General features: G+C 41.3%; 1 protein-coding gene across 6 annotated transcripts in view; it reads right to left on the bottom strand.

The window, feature by feature from the left end:
• Positions 1 to 7,742: 7,742 nt before the first annotated feature.
• Positions 7,743 to 13,489, bottom strand: part of PDE4A (phosphodiesterase 4A) — a 570,117-nt gene continuing 564,370 nt past the window's right edge. For all 6 annotated transcript variants that reach the window (XM_069946405.1, XM_069946412.1, XM_069946404.1 and 3 more), the window contains 3 exons: positions 12,821 to 12,943; positions 12,352 to 12,534; positions 7,743 to 10,992 (listed from right to left, as the gene is read on the bottom strand). In XM_069946405.1, the coding sequence (XP_069802506.1) occupies positions 10,603 to 10,992; positions 12,352 to 12,534; positions 12,821 to 12,943 (696 nt within the window). In that variant the 3' untranslated portion in view covers positions 7,743 to 10,602. The remainder of the gene's footprint in view (positions 10,993 to 12,351; positions 12,535 to 12,820; positions 12,944 to 13,489) is intronic.

The raw sequence follows: 13,489 nt of genomic DNA, 5'->3' as shown, positions 1-13,489 counted from the left end.
ACGTAATTGTCCGCTTTCCAAGCCGAGTCTTTTCTAGTTTGATTCCAGGTTATTGCTGATAACTTGGTGGATGTTGTGTTTTTTATCAAAGACTTAAAATGACGACTCCTCCTCTTCCTCATCAGCGGCCTATATAAGACCTTATGGTATGCTGTAACCTCATCAATATGGAGCGTCTCACTGTAGAGGCTGAAGGTAAGGGAGCCACTGTTCTCTATTCTGCTAACTCTTTGATGTCTTGCCAAGGTCCATAAACCATAGAAGTTTATACAGACGTGTATCTAATGTACATACTGACAGATGTATAGGACTGATTTTAACACCGTTTTTTTTTCCTCTCTCGCCACGGTGCTGCTTTTATTGTGTATATAGAAGTGAGTGCAGACACCGCTCTGTCTGTGACACCTGTGTATTGTACAGCTCGGTTTTATTGGCAGTGTCCATATGTAATTTATCACAGTTTTCAATACAAACTTGTCATTTCATAAACGTCTCCACTTTCTTTAATTCCTTTATGGGTTTACACTGGAACGCTCAGACCGTCTTACATAATGAAGACGATTCTATGGAAGGAAATTCATGGATCCTAAAGGTGGTGTCCAAAAACCTGGCACCAAGGTATAATTGCATCATGGTATAAATAGGAACAAGAAGGTGGGTCAGGAATATGCAAAAAGTTACCATGAGAAGGTTTGCTCTCATATGCTTCTGTATAAATCAGTGATCTATATGGATATATGTTACTGTGTAATATATTTTATAAGAAGTATATGTTACTGTGTAATATATTTTATAAGGAGTAAGTGGCATCTTCCAGCAGCCTGTGGTTCACGATCTCTGCAAATTTTGTCAAATCTCCTGTCACCAAAATTTCCATCTAGGGTAAAACCGTAATGTATGGGAAGGAGGGGGATGCAGCTGCAGTATCTCTTAATCTTTCAGCGATGATGCAGTTGGAGGAGACATATGATTGGCTCAGTGTACACAGCTTGTCTCTGACATAGTGTCAGGAAGTGGCCAACCACATTGCAGATGGATAGAGAGAAAATGTTCTGAAGTCAGATCTAGCAAGTGGTTTGGGAGTTGGCTGCTGCACTCTCCCGGCTATATGTCCAGATCATGATGGGTCTCTGGAGTAATGGTGCAGAGAGAGAGAGATATCTGACAGATTTTTAAAGCTAAAGCCAGGAATGGATTTGGAAAGAGGAGAAATATCAGTCTTTCCTTTATGACCTGTTCTGTTTATAGGCTGTTCCTGGCTTTGACTTTAAAAAAAAATCTGTCAGATAAATTTGTCTGTGTAAACACACCCTAAGGCTGCATTACCACGTTCCGCGATCCTGACGGATCATGGACGTGGAATGACAATACCGGAGTCCCCCCACGCCCGTACAGCATCTGTAATTAGATGCTGGGAGCGGGGGAGACTGTATTCATAAGCGCCGCGCTGTAGTAACAGCACCGCACAGCTGATTCATTACAGTGCGGCGCTTATGAATACAGTCTCCCCCACTCCCAGCATCTAATTACAGATTCTGTCCGGGCGCGGGGGACTCCGGTACATGCATTCCACGTCCGTGATCCGTTAGGATCACGGAACGTGGGAATGCAGCCTTAAGGTCCATTTACACAGAGAGATTATCTGCCAAGGATTTGAAGCCAAAGCCAGAAACGGACTATAAACAGGGATCAGGTCATAAAGGAAAGCCTGAAATTTCTCCTCTTTTCAAATCCATTCCTGGCTTTGGCTTCAAATCTTTGGCAGATAAATGGACCCTAAGATCCACTGTGGACATGTCGTCAGGCATATCAAAATTTTTTTTTTTTTTTTTTTTTTTTATGACAGCAACTCTTGAATGGTTGCCACTAAGTTACATGTTAAAAGTGGTGTGCCATATTTTATTAGTTACTTTTGCAGTATATTGTAATGAAAGGCTTTATTGTTCATCCCCCTGCCGAAAAGGAAACAGAACAAAAAGTAAAGTAAAGACAATCGTATGACCATAAGTCATCTTGTAGAAAAAAAAATAGAATGATAAGTCCTTGTACAGCTCCAGCCACGGAAACCAATGCATTTTATGGGGCTTTAAATGCTCAAAGATGTAAATGGATGACTATAAAAATGACCGTGAAAAAGTAGAGAGAAACTTTTTTTTATTACTACTATCTGCATAATGAAGCTGTCGTGTCCTTTATACCACAGAATTAACATTGTATTGTATAACACAGAATTAAAATAGTGCTATAAAAAAGGCAAGACAAAATAAAGCCCTTATACAGCCATGTTGTTAAAAACAATGAATAAACTAATGGCTCTTACTTGGTAATTGAGATGCAAAATAGACTGGTTATTAGGGGGTTAATATTCATGATGCTGCAGCACATCGTTTTGGCCAGCAGATGGCAGTATAGGCTTAGTATGGTTACTGATAATAGTATGACGCTTGTAGTTGCTATAGTATACAATGGCCTATTGATAATACAGGCCAGTATTGTGCTCCTTCCCATATTATCTGGGGTCTTAGCACTGGAGGTTAGTAAGGCAATGTGCAGGATGGGGCCTGCTGTAATAAGCCAGGAATGGAAATGATGGCGGCATCTGTGACTTTCATTGTTTTCTGTGGGACATCATCATGGGAATCAAATCCTTACGGTAAAGTCATGTCATCAGGTACAGGGAATCAGCAAGATCTAGATGTTGTTTATCTGAAATTTGTTACACCTGCTAAGAGCTAAGTTTTCTCTGAGCCTCTTACCCATGCAGAACGGGTTCTCCACCTCCAGATGACATTTCCTGGCAGAACGAACAGCCAGTTTGCTGCTACAATGGAACTATCATTTCCCACAAAATTATGGATTATCAATGATAGGATTTTATTTGCAGTGTATAATTGTGGCAGGACTGGAGGTGGCCAGCAGGGGGTGGTATTAAATACTTCTGAAGCAATGATAGTCAATGTGCCAGTTTTTAGGGAAAGGAGTCAATAATGGTGAACTGGTTTCCTTTAATAAAAGAATTATGTCTTGGTGCAAAATGGTCTGTATTGAAATGTTGAAGTATGGCCTATAGCCAGGAGTGGTGCTCTAACCAGAGGAGGGGGGGAAAAAGCCTAAACCCACAATGCCATTCTGCAGTCACTTCTAGAATCTTCTCCTAGTCGTGTCTCCGTGGCCCAGACAGGCAGGTTTGTTGGTTACACAACCCTAAACACCTCACACCACCAAGGCATCAACCAAGGTGACAGCACATTGTACTCCCGTCATGAGGTCTCAGAACTCAGTCCTAGCAGGCAGATTCTATCCCTATGATGGTGATCCCCAACCTGTGGCTCTTAAGATACTACAAACCTCATGGTGTGAGTTGTAGGGCCACAGGTTGAGAAACATCACATTATGCTGTAATGTATAGTGTGAATGTGTTGTGTTGGCCGAGGGGAGGCCAGGGGTCACATGGTTAGGGTCCCTAGTGAGCTGTGACTGGTACCGATGCCAGGTCCTGATATAAAGGGCACAGCTACAGTCAGGAGCAGTGTGTTCCCAGTCACAATCCCTGATCCTTTCCCAGCACACTTTTTCCTTAGACGCTAAGTAAGGAGAACATGTAAATACCTTCAGCAAACATCCTGCACAGACTCAGGGATGATGCCACTTGCTTTTTCCCTTACGTCTGTATTCTCCACTGTAAAATGGCTGAGAATGATCTACAACACTGCTGAATACCAAGTATCCCCAATACTACAAACCATACGCCGCACACAAAGGAGCCGGAGAAACCCACAATCCTGACCTATTAACCATTTCAGAACTGGCCATCGCTGCTGAGTGTAATGACTAGACTTTTTATTACATGGGCCAATACAAGTGACAGCTACATTTGGTTATTTCATCTGGATACATGATCTATGCAGCCCTGGTCTCTCACCCGCATGCAAACCCTTACCTTTTTAGCGTATTTTTGTACGTTCAAGAAGTACTCCAGAAAAAAAAAAATCTTTCAAATCAACTGGTGGCAGAAAGTGCCAGAGATGTTTTCCAGTACTTATCAGCTGCTGTAAGTCCAACAGGAAGTGGTGTGTTCTTGTCTGAATAGCAGGAGAGATTTTCTGTGGGGATTTGCTGCTGCTCTGGACAGCTCCTGACATGGACAGAGGTGGCAGCAGAGAGCACTGTGTCAGACTGGAAAGAATACACCACTTCCTGCAGGATACCCAGCAGCTGATAAGTACTGGACAATTGGAGATTTTTTTAATAGAAGTAAATTACAAATCTCTGGCACTTTCTGACACCAGTTAATTTTAAAGATTTTTTTCCCCCTTGCTAAGGTACCCCTTTAAAGCTACATCCACGATTACCCACATTGGATAAGCAGCCAGAACTGTTACTGGCTAGAAACCACCAGCAAGCAGGCCAGCTGCTCCATAACTTCTGATTATTAATAATACTGGGACCCACTCACTGGCTGCAAAGTACTAAATATCCATAACAGGATCAACAGCAGCAACTTGTTTTCAGAGGCGATTACTGTACATACACGGCAGAGAAAGAACAAAGATGATGCTGGATTTTAAATTTTACTAAAAATAGAGAATTTTTTTTATACCTTTCTGCCGCATTTGCAGTAGTGAATCTGCCCTAATGTTTTCTTCAGCTGCTGTAGTGTTGTGACTTCTGCACGTTTATATGTGAGACGGGCTGCCATAGCACCAGGCCTGGGTGACAGCTGTAGCTTCGCGTTGTATTCACTAGATCTTAGACCCCACATTACAAATAGTTGTAGAGAGTTGGGAATAGACAGAGACTCAAGATGTGGTTATGATTCAGTTCAGAAGCTGTAATTTATGATTTGGTAAGGTACAGAGGACAGTGCAATGTGATACAACAATTTCAGAAATAACGACTCTACAATTCTCAATTTGTCTATATTACACCATATAAATATACATAGAATGCAGCTATGTGTCTCACCAGGAGCATTGACAGTATCAGCACCTCTCAAACGTGAGGCACCCACCCATAGAAGAAATGTACAATCTTAACATTACATATGTACAAAAAAAATTCATTATATTTCCATAGGTTTTTTTTATATTTTGTTTTTGTTCATTATTTTAAACCAACCACTCGCAAAACTGAATAAAAAAAAAAACTGTACAAGAACCATAAAGGATTCAATTGAGGCTTAACCCCTCCACTGCCGGATACAGGAGATGTAAGCTCCGCCCCTCCTTTCCAGCAGAGCAGGGGGGAAACTCCACACAGCCCCGAGGAGACCTTCGATAACACTGCCTCGTAAAGTCCCTCCGGGGCTGCAAGAGTTAATTAAAAAGTGATGGCTAAAATAGAAAAAACAATTGCTACAGTACTGTGTACAGAAATGGCATTTCATTGTAGTAGATTTTCAACGTTCGTCTTTCTTCCTAACAAATACACATTTTCGATGCTCTTAATATATCAACCTGGACGGTGAGGAGACATGACGGCCTCTCCACTGGTGATGGACGACTTCTAAATGCTTTAGACTTTACACATCAATGACACATGAGGAAAGGCAAAAACATTAGACACACAATGGAAATTACAAGATGTTTGGGGATACTGATAATAATTTAACATTTTCATTTCAAATCCTTTTTTAAGGGAAGATTTAACAGCCAGCAGGGCATTTGCCACTGATTCTAATGTCTCTAAGAGGCCCATAGGCCACCTGTACTCTCCAACATTGGGGCAAGAGCTTTAGCTACTAAGGGAACCGCCATGGGTACCAACCAAATCCCAGTCTAGATCAAGCTGGATTTTCAAGCTTGTAAATGTAAAGATTTTGGTTTATACAGGTAAACAGAATCCTAACACCAAGAGGCTAAGACTGGGGATAAAAAGGAACTTTTGGGGACCATGTGTCACAGGAAAAATCTCATTACATTGTAATGTATAGCAAAATCAATGCCATCTGTAATTGGATGTGATGCTATGCCCCTAAAGTGGAACAGATGGGTGATCCCCAAAAAATGGGCTGGTGCTGCTGTGTATAGAACAAGGAATTTTGCAGCTATTTAGGTTAAAAAAAAAAAAAAAAGACATATGACCCCAAAAGTGGCCAATCGTATACACATTTTAATACTAGTGAGTGGATACAACCATCTACCCCACTGCAATCCATCAGCGTGTAGAAGACACAACGAACATATAATACTACAACAAATGAGAAAATGTGGACAAATAGATTTCTCTATGCCTAATAGCATTTAATACTGAGCAACACCAGGGACACAGCGTGAGAAGGGAGACTGTGACATAAGCTGCTGAGAGGCCAAGCCCTGCTCTATGTATAGACACCTCAAAACCATTCAACATCCTTTGGCGCCAGAAAGCAAACGGGGCCTTCCTTGTTTATTAAGCATCATGCCGGGAGCATCTGGTGAATGTAAAGACGAACACGGAAATTCCACTGAGCACAGCTTGTTAGTACAATACAGACAGGAATATGGTGGATGTGCGCAAGCCTTAAGGGGCCACAAAACCAGTCACATGGTTGTAGATGAAGTAGTGGTTACCGGGAAGAGTTTTTCAGCCTTTCTATTGACTTTTAAGCGGAAATACTAGATTGGAAACAGCACAGTGAACACCACTAGATGTATATTTTTGCAAAAAATCTTTTTTTTTGGGGGGGGGGGGACAAATTTGTTATCGGAGATAGATGGATGTGGCCTAGAGAGTAACCACCATTTAGTTTCATCTAACATGGGGATCCAATCAGCACTTAGCCCTTTCTGACATTGCTGGAATCAGTCTCGGTTGGCTTTTTTTTTTTTTTTTTGTGAAAAACAAAAACGATCAATGAAAGAATGAAGTCCACTTTCACCCATATATGAAAAGCTACGATTCTCTGGTTATCTCCTGACAAAACATAGGTTGGGGTCAAGTAGAGCTCAATGACGGAGAGGAAAACACTAGATCGACCCAAATACGGACAACTCTTTTGCTAGTGTACACTCCTACGTAACCATTTAGTGCACGCTCGCTCACTTGGGATGCAATGAGAAACAAGCAAAATGGCGGTGAAGACACCAGAGATGGCGTGAAATGGTGGACATGTCTTCCATGACGGTGAATGGCTGATCTATTCCTCGATACAGGTTAGTGTCACAGGAAAGGCTGCAGTATATAAGGAGAGCATAAAGTGCAAACCTTAGACCTTTTATACAGAGAAACTCAGAACAAGGCTGACCAGGGACCATTGGGATCTTCTACATAATCCTCTATGAACCTGCCTTAAAAGTCCAATAGGATATTTTCATACAGACAACCATACACCTTAGCGCAGTCATTTATTATGATTGCACTGACTGACCACTGCTACTTGGAGATAATGGTGGGGCCTGCACCTGTATGGACCACTCCTTTACACATTGGGATCAATAATGGACAATTATTGCAAGCCTAAAAGGCAAATACAATACAGTTCAAATACAGTTCAAGACAACCTTTTTTTTTCTTTTTTTAACCATTGGGGCATCTCTACCATAGTTGCACTGGTGGGCACAAACACCAATCCCCCCTTTTAAGTGCTAGTTAGTGAACTATCTTTCCATCACGCTAAGGAGGCACTAAAATGTGTCATGTGACCTCTTAGCGCTGTTGAATGGCTGAAAGGGCTCACAGAGAGGAGGAGCAAATATGGCGTATCACTTTCCAGCCCAATGATTGGCACTTTGAGAGCTGAACCAGTTGGGGCAAAGGCTTTCAGAGAGCTGACAGGGTAATGGTTAATCTAACTTGGGGCCACGTCCCCTTTAAATATTTTCTAGTGATTTCTTAAAGGGGGTTATCTAGGATTGGGGGGAGCTACTTTCTTCCAGATACAGCATCACTTTTGTCAGTTTGCGTGTAGTATTACAGGTCAGTTCCATCAAAGTGAATGGAGGCGAGTTGTAATTTCACACAGAACAGAGGTGGTACTGTTTTGGGAAGTAAGCAGCTATGTTTTTTTTTTCTAATGCTGGATAACCCCTTTAAGGACACTGAATAACCCCTTTAAGGATATTGTTTTGTGATAGTCATCCATTAAAGATGCCAAGTGATCCAGCCATAAATGTGCCCCCAAGATGCCACCACCACCACAAAGTAACATCATTTCTTTTTTTTTTTTTTGCACTTATACAACCACATTTCCCACAACTCCCAGCATAAAAAGGTACTTGATAGCCTCAGTCTCTACATACAACTCTCTGTACTTATAATCTTTGGAAGGATGCAAGTTTATGTCAAGCCATACAGAAAAAAAAGATATAACTAAAAATAATTAAAATAAAACACAGTGATGCGTGTTTAGTTTTTCACTCTCCACCCTCTCGCCCCGGACAGCCCTTTCACATAAAGTAAGCACAGAACAAATGACTGGTGAGATTATGGCGAACAAATTTTGGCTTAAGGCAGATGTAACGATAAACACATCTATATTGCTGTCTGTAAGCTGAATCTCGGTAGGTGGGTACTAATCCAAATATAAGGCGGCCATTTTGGTGTAGTCAATATTTAGGAGGATGTCTATTCATCATCCCCGCTACAGTAAAATCAGCTGTAGTGATGATACGGACATCTTTTAGGCTTTATAGAGTCTAGTGCGCATTGTAAGAGTACAATTAGCGTGCCCAAAACATGTTAGCCTTGAAATCTATATCGAGCTACAACAGGGCCAATGAGTGGTCTTAGCTAATACTGATCATGTGACTTCCTTGGAGATCCTGCGTATGGGCCTTTGCCCAGATTTGGTTTGGGGTTTCAGGCAATTTGGTCGAGTATAAACAGAAGAGAGGCCATTATAAATAGTAAATCTAAAATGAAGTAAAAAGCAACGACAAGGATAAATAACAAATAGTCACTCTATACCCCCCATAAGGCAGGTCTTTGAGGCAGACATCCTGTGCAGAGAGATCCTGCAGCCTGACAGCTAACAGAACCCCAGCAGAGGTATAAATGCACTGAGCCACTCCTAGTTCTAATGATATTACCCATAAAGGTAAAAATCATCTACAACACAAAGGATTTCTCACATATTCATTGATGCAGCTTACAGACTTGCAAGAATTTTTGGCAACAAAAATAAATACAAAAATATAAAAACAAAACACACACAATACAAACATAAAAAAAATTAATTAAAAAATGTAAAAGCAATAAACTGCTGGTGGAAAGTCAACGTATTATATTCCTCCCCTCCCCCCACAGACACTTTTGCAGCTTGCCGTCTCCTAAAAAAACGCTTTGCTGTGAGTGTATTGCCATTACGTGCAAATTAACAAAAAGTACGGTTGAGGAAGACTTTCAGCCAAGCTGCAAGAGGCTTCTACATTGACAATCATTCTGTTCCCCGTCTTTTAGTCCTTTTTTTTTTTTTACATATATATATATTTTTTTATTTCGTTTAATTTTCTGCTCTCGCTGCAACCTCCTATAAATCTATGGCGTCGACGTGGATCTCATGAGAGAAGGCGATCGATAAATTATAAGCATTTAGAAAATATATATTATATATATATATAGATATATCTATGTTACGAGAGTAAAGAGAAGGATAGATTTAAATAAAATATTACTATTTTTTTTACGTATTATTTTTTTCTCTTTTGTTTTTATACCAAAAAAAAAAAAAAAAAGAAACAAAAAACAAAACGTGTCTGTTGGAGGCTAAAGGATTCCACATTCATTTACCGTTTGGCTACCAAACAGAGGGTGACCGATCTTCCCCTTCCGCCTTGGGCAACCTTATACCCCCCCAGGGGAGAATCTGAGCACCGCTTTTTTTATAGGTCACAAAGCCCCAATGGAACCTTGTAGCATTGCTACTGTTTACCGATTACCCAGAAGCCTTTGCATGGGAGAGTCATTTTGCCACACAACGAAAGACACAAAAATACATATACATAAAAGGCACACCCCTTCCACAGTCCTTGTGATTCCTACTTCACCCCTGAAAATAAAAATTTAAATTATTTAAAAAAAATACAGCATAATCCACAGGAGTGACCCCAGCTTGGCCGAGTGAGTAGGATTTTCTTTTTGTAGTCTTAGAAGAAAAAAAAAAAAAATACAATAATTAAAAAAAAAAAAAATGACAAAAAGGTTCCACTATATGAAATCAAAGAAAAAAATTATTTATGTTCTTCAGTTTAGTTCTCGATGGGTTTTTGTTCTTTTTTGTTTTTACTTTATCCTGAAAAAAAATGGCTTTTCACTGCATGCGCAAATACGTAGAAATTAAAACTTGTTTTTCGCTTCTTGCATCCGTTTGAAAAGGGAAAAAAAGTATTAAAAATAAAAATAAGTTAAAGTTAGTTTTTTTTGTTTGTTTGTAGAGTGTGTTGTAACTTTCTTATGGCAACAAACTCCTATTCTGTGCAAAGTATCTGAATCTACAGTAAATGTGTTTGTTCCCCTTGAGAATACAAAAAAATACGACGACAAAAAAAAAAAAGAGGAAAAAAATTAAAAAAGCAACAAAATAAATAAATATGAAACTGGAAATAAACCACATTTTGATCTCCGTGTAAAATAGTTCTTTGTGTTATTAAGTGAAGTCTTTAGAGTTTTAAGTGTCAGTAAGGTTCAGGACTCCACCGGAGACGTGTTGTCCGAGGAGTCCTCAGTCTGTTCTACTTCTCCTTCTTGTGTTGTCGTGTCCTCCTCCATGTCCGGATGTTGCTCCGACATGTCGGGGGTTTGGAGCGGACCCTCTTCTTCCTCAATGCCGCTATTCCTGTCCTTGTCAGATTCCTCTGCTTCTTCCTCCAACGTCAGCTCAAACTGAAACTTATCAATGCAGGATTCCTCATCCTTATCCGGGTCATCTGGTGGTGGAGATGGACTCTGGGGGATCATGCCCTGGTACCAGTCCCTGTTGTCCTCCAATGTGTCCAGGATATCCTGAGCGTCCGGGTGCACAAGGTCTGCCCATGTCTCCCACAGAGGGTGGACGATATAATCAATAAAGCCAACCTACAAGTACAGAAGGTTCCATTACTATCCTAGTTGAAGCCATAGACAAAAAAGATTCTTCCCCAATGTAGTCATTCGAATAAAGGTCTACAAAGGTTAGTAATATATATGGTCCCCCATAGATTTTTGTTGATGGATTCAGTGAATTTTGATATGTATGATGGATACCTCAACTTTTCTTGACATGAAATATGGGTTAGAAAGGTCAAATCCTGATTATAAGTGTCATCAGATGAGCCTTCCAGCTGCTTAACCCTTTCTAATAAGATACCATGTATTTTGCCTGTAGGGCAGCTTAATAGGAAAATGGAGGAAAAGCACTGTGATCTGTCATGTCTATGGCCACCCTAATACCTTGATCATAAAGACCTAATGCAACCGGATACATAAAAAACATTTCTGGAGAGAAAACATGACTATCAGTCAAGTAGATTCCATGACCTTCTGAATCAACTCAGACCACTGGTCACACCTATGAGATCATATAGATCCAACTAAGTCTCACCAACCATCTAGATCAGTGAGCAATCTGCCCATCAACGTTCCTAGTGTTGTCTGTGTCTTAGTTTCAGCATCTGCAGTGAATAGCTTTATTCTGGAAGGTTCTCGAGGCTGATGTCTCAGCCTTGATCCAGTGAGTGATCACAGTAGGTCTAGTCCAAATCTATGTATCTGGTGGCCCTGGGTGAGAGCTCCAGCTGTGACTTGGCAATGGACGCCAATGGTCAGATCTCCTACTGAGGCTTAGCACACACTCTCGAGAAGCAGTACATAAACATGACACTATGAAGTCCCTCAAGTCTGTTTCATCGGTGTCCATGTGTGTATCTCTGCGAATGTTTTGGTGGCATTCTATGGCCTCATATTGACTGGAAGCTGATGGAAGTATTAGATTATCCCATAATGAGAACCCCAACGATAGGATGTTACATGAGGGTAAGACTTGTGAGCAGCATAAGGTTCCTCTTCTCCTGTCCTAATAAAACCCGAACAAGTCGGAAACTGTAATCTAAGTAAGCTCTGCAACAATATCCGAACCGGAAGATATGTTATTTGATTCGGTTGCAGAAGATGGATGCCGCCCTAGGCCTGCCAGGAAAATACGGATACATGTCCTGTTTTCCAGGACTCCCTACAGTTAACAATGTTGCCGAACCCAAACATTGTCAGGTTTGCTCCACACTACACATGACATGACCTCGCATTCCTGGATTTCTTTTACAGCCCCTGAACGTGCAATAAACATGCACGTTCAGGGGTGTTACATATCAAGTGTTGCATATCCATTTATCTATGTATTTCCAATCTATTCCCTACCAATCAAACCATGCCTCTACCCAACTACCCACCGATCCTCACCTGTGATTTCTCCACAGAGGCCGTGTGCTTGTCACACATAGGGCTGATCTCCATCCCCCTCTCTCGCTCTTTATCTCCTTGTCTGAAGAACTCCTCCAAGATGCGGTCCGTCCACTGACGATACAGCTCAAGTGGTTTGGTCGGGTTGCTGAGATCAGCACAATGCACCATGTTGCGGAGGACCTGTGGTGAGGGCAGATCCAGTTAGAGCTCCATCTATTTGTAGGATATAGGCTGATGATCCATACTCTGAAATCTATGCTATGTTGGCTGATACAAGCTCAGGGCATACAGTCCATCATGAGAACACCTGTACAGATTGATGTGCTTAGCTTTACTACATCTGTGTATAAAACAAACAAGGACTAAAAGGAATAGCAGACTATTTCCTGTATTTTCCTATAAGGGCCTATAGGACTAGTAAACCTACTACTTACTGTCTACTAGTTCTGATGGGACTGGTACTCACCTGTATCCTGTCTGTGTAGTTATCTAGCAATAAGACACCAGAACTGGTCACCTTTTTGGTCTCCACCATGGTTTTCAGGTCCGCTAACAAACTCATGTGTTTTGACATATCTGTTGCTAGGACCTGGAAGATAGAAACAGAATATCGCATATAGAATATACATATATAATAATAATAATAATAAATACTGAGGTATATTACTTGGATTGCCTCTACAGGATGATGTCACTCCTACTCTTGTTATAAGCCCCCAATATATTCTATATATAATACTAAAAAAGATCTCTTCCTTCTACCTATAGATTACATCTACCTTTAGGGTACGTTCACACCTATTGGATCCGCAGCGGATTTGACCCTGTGAGTTAGCAGCAAAATCAGCTGCGGATCCAGTACTGTGAATTTGAATGGGTCCCATACACACTGCGTGTATGGGACCCGGCCCCTTTAACCCTTGCGCCGCCGGCCGAAAGCCTGCCCGCCCGCAGCCCCGGCCCCCCGTCAGCCGGCCACCCCAAGCATACATTACCAGTTCAGTGCCGCGGCTTGATTCAGATTCGCGGCTCCTCTTCAGCCAATCAGGGCTGCTGTGCACTGATTGGCTGAAGAGGAGTAAAGGGACCCGGGGGCTTCACAAAGCCGCGGCACCGAGCTGGTAATGTATGCTCT

The sequence above is a fragment of the Dendropsophus ebraccatus genome, chromosome 1 (genome assembly GCF_027789765.1).
Source record: "Dendropsophus ebraccatus isolate aDenEbr1 chromosome 1, aDenEbr1.pat, whole genome shotgun sequence".
Classification (NCBI taxonomy): Eukaryota; Metazoa; Chordata; class Amphibia; order Anura; family Hylidae; genus Dendropsophus; species Dendropsophus ebraccatus.
The sequence above is the reverse complement of the archived record's forward strand: the minus strand, read 5'-3'. Positions and strand labels throughout refer to the sequence as shown.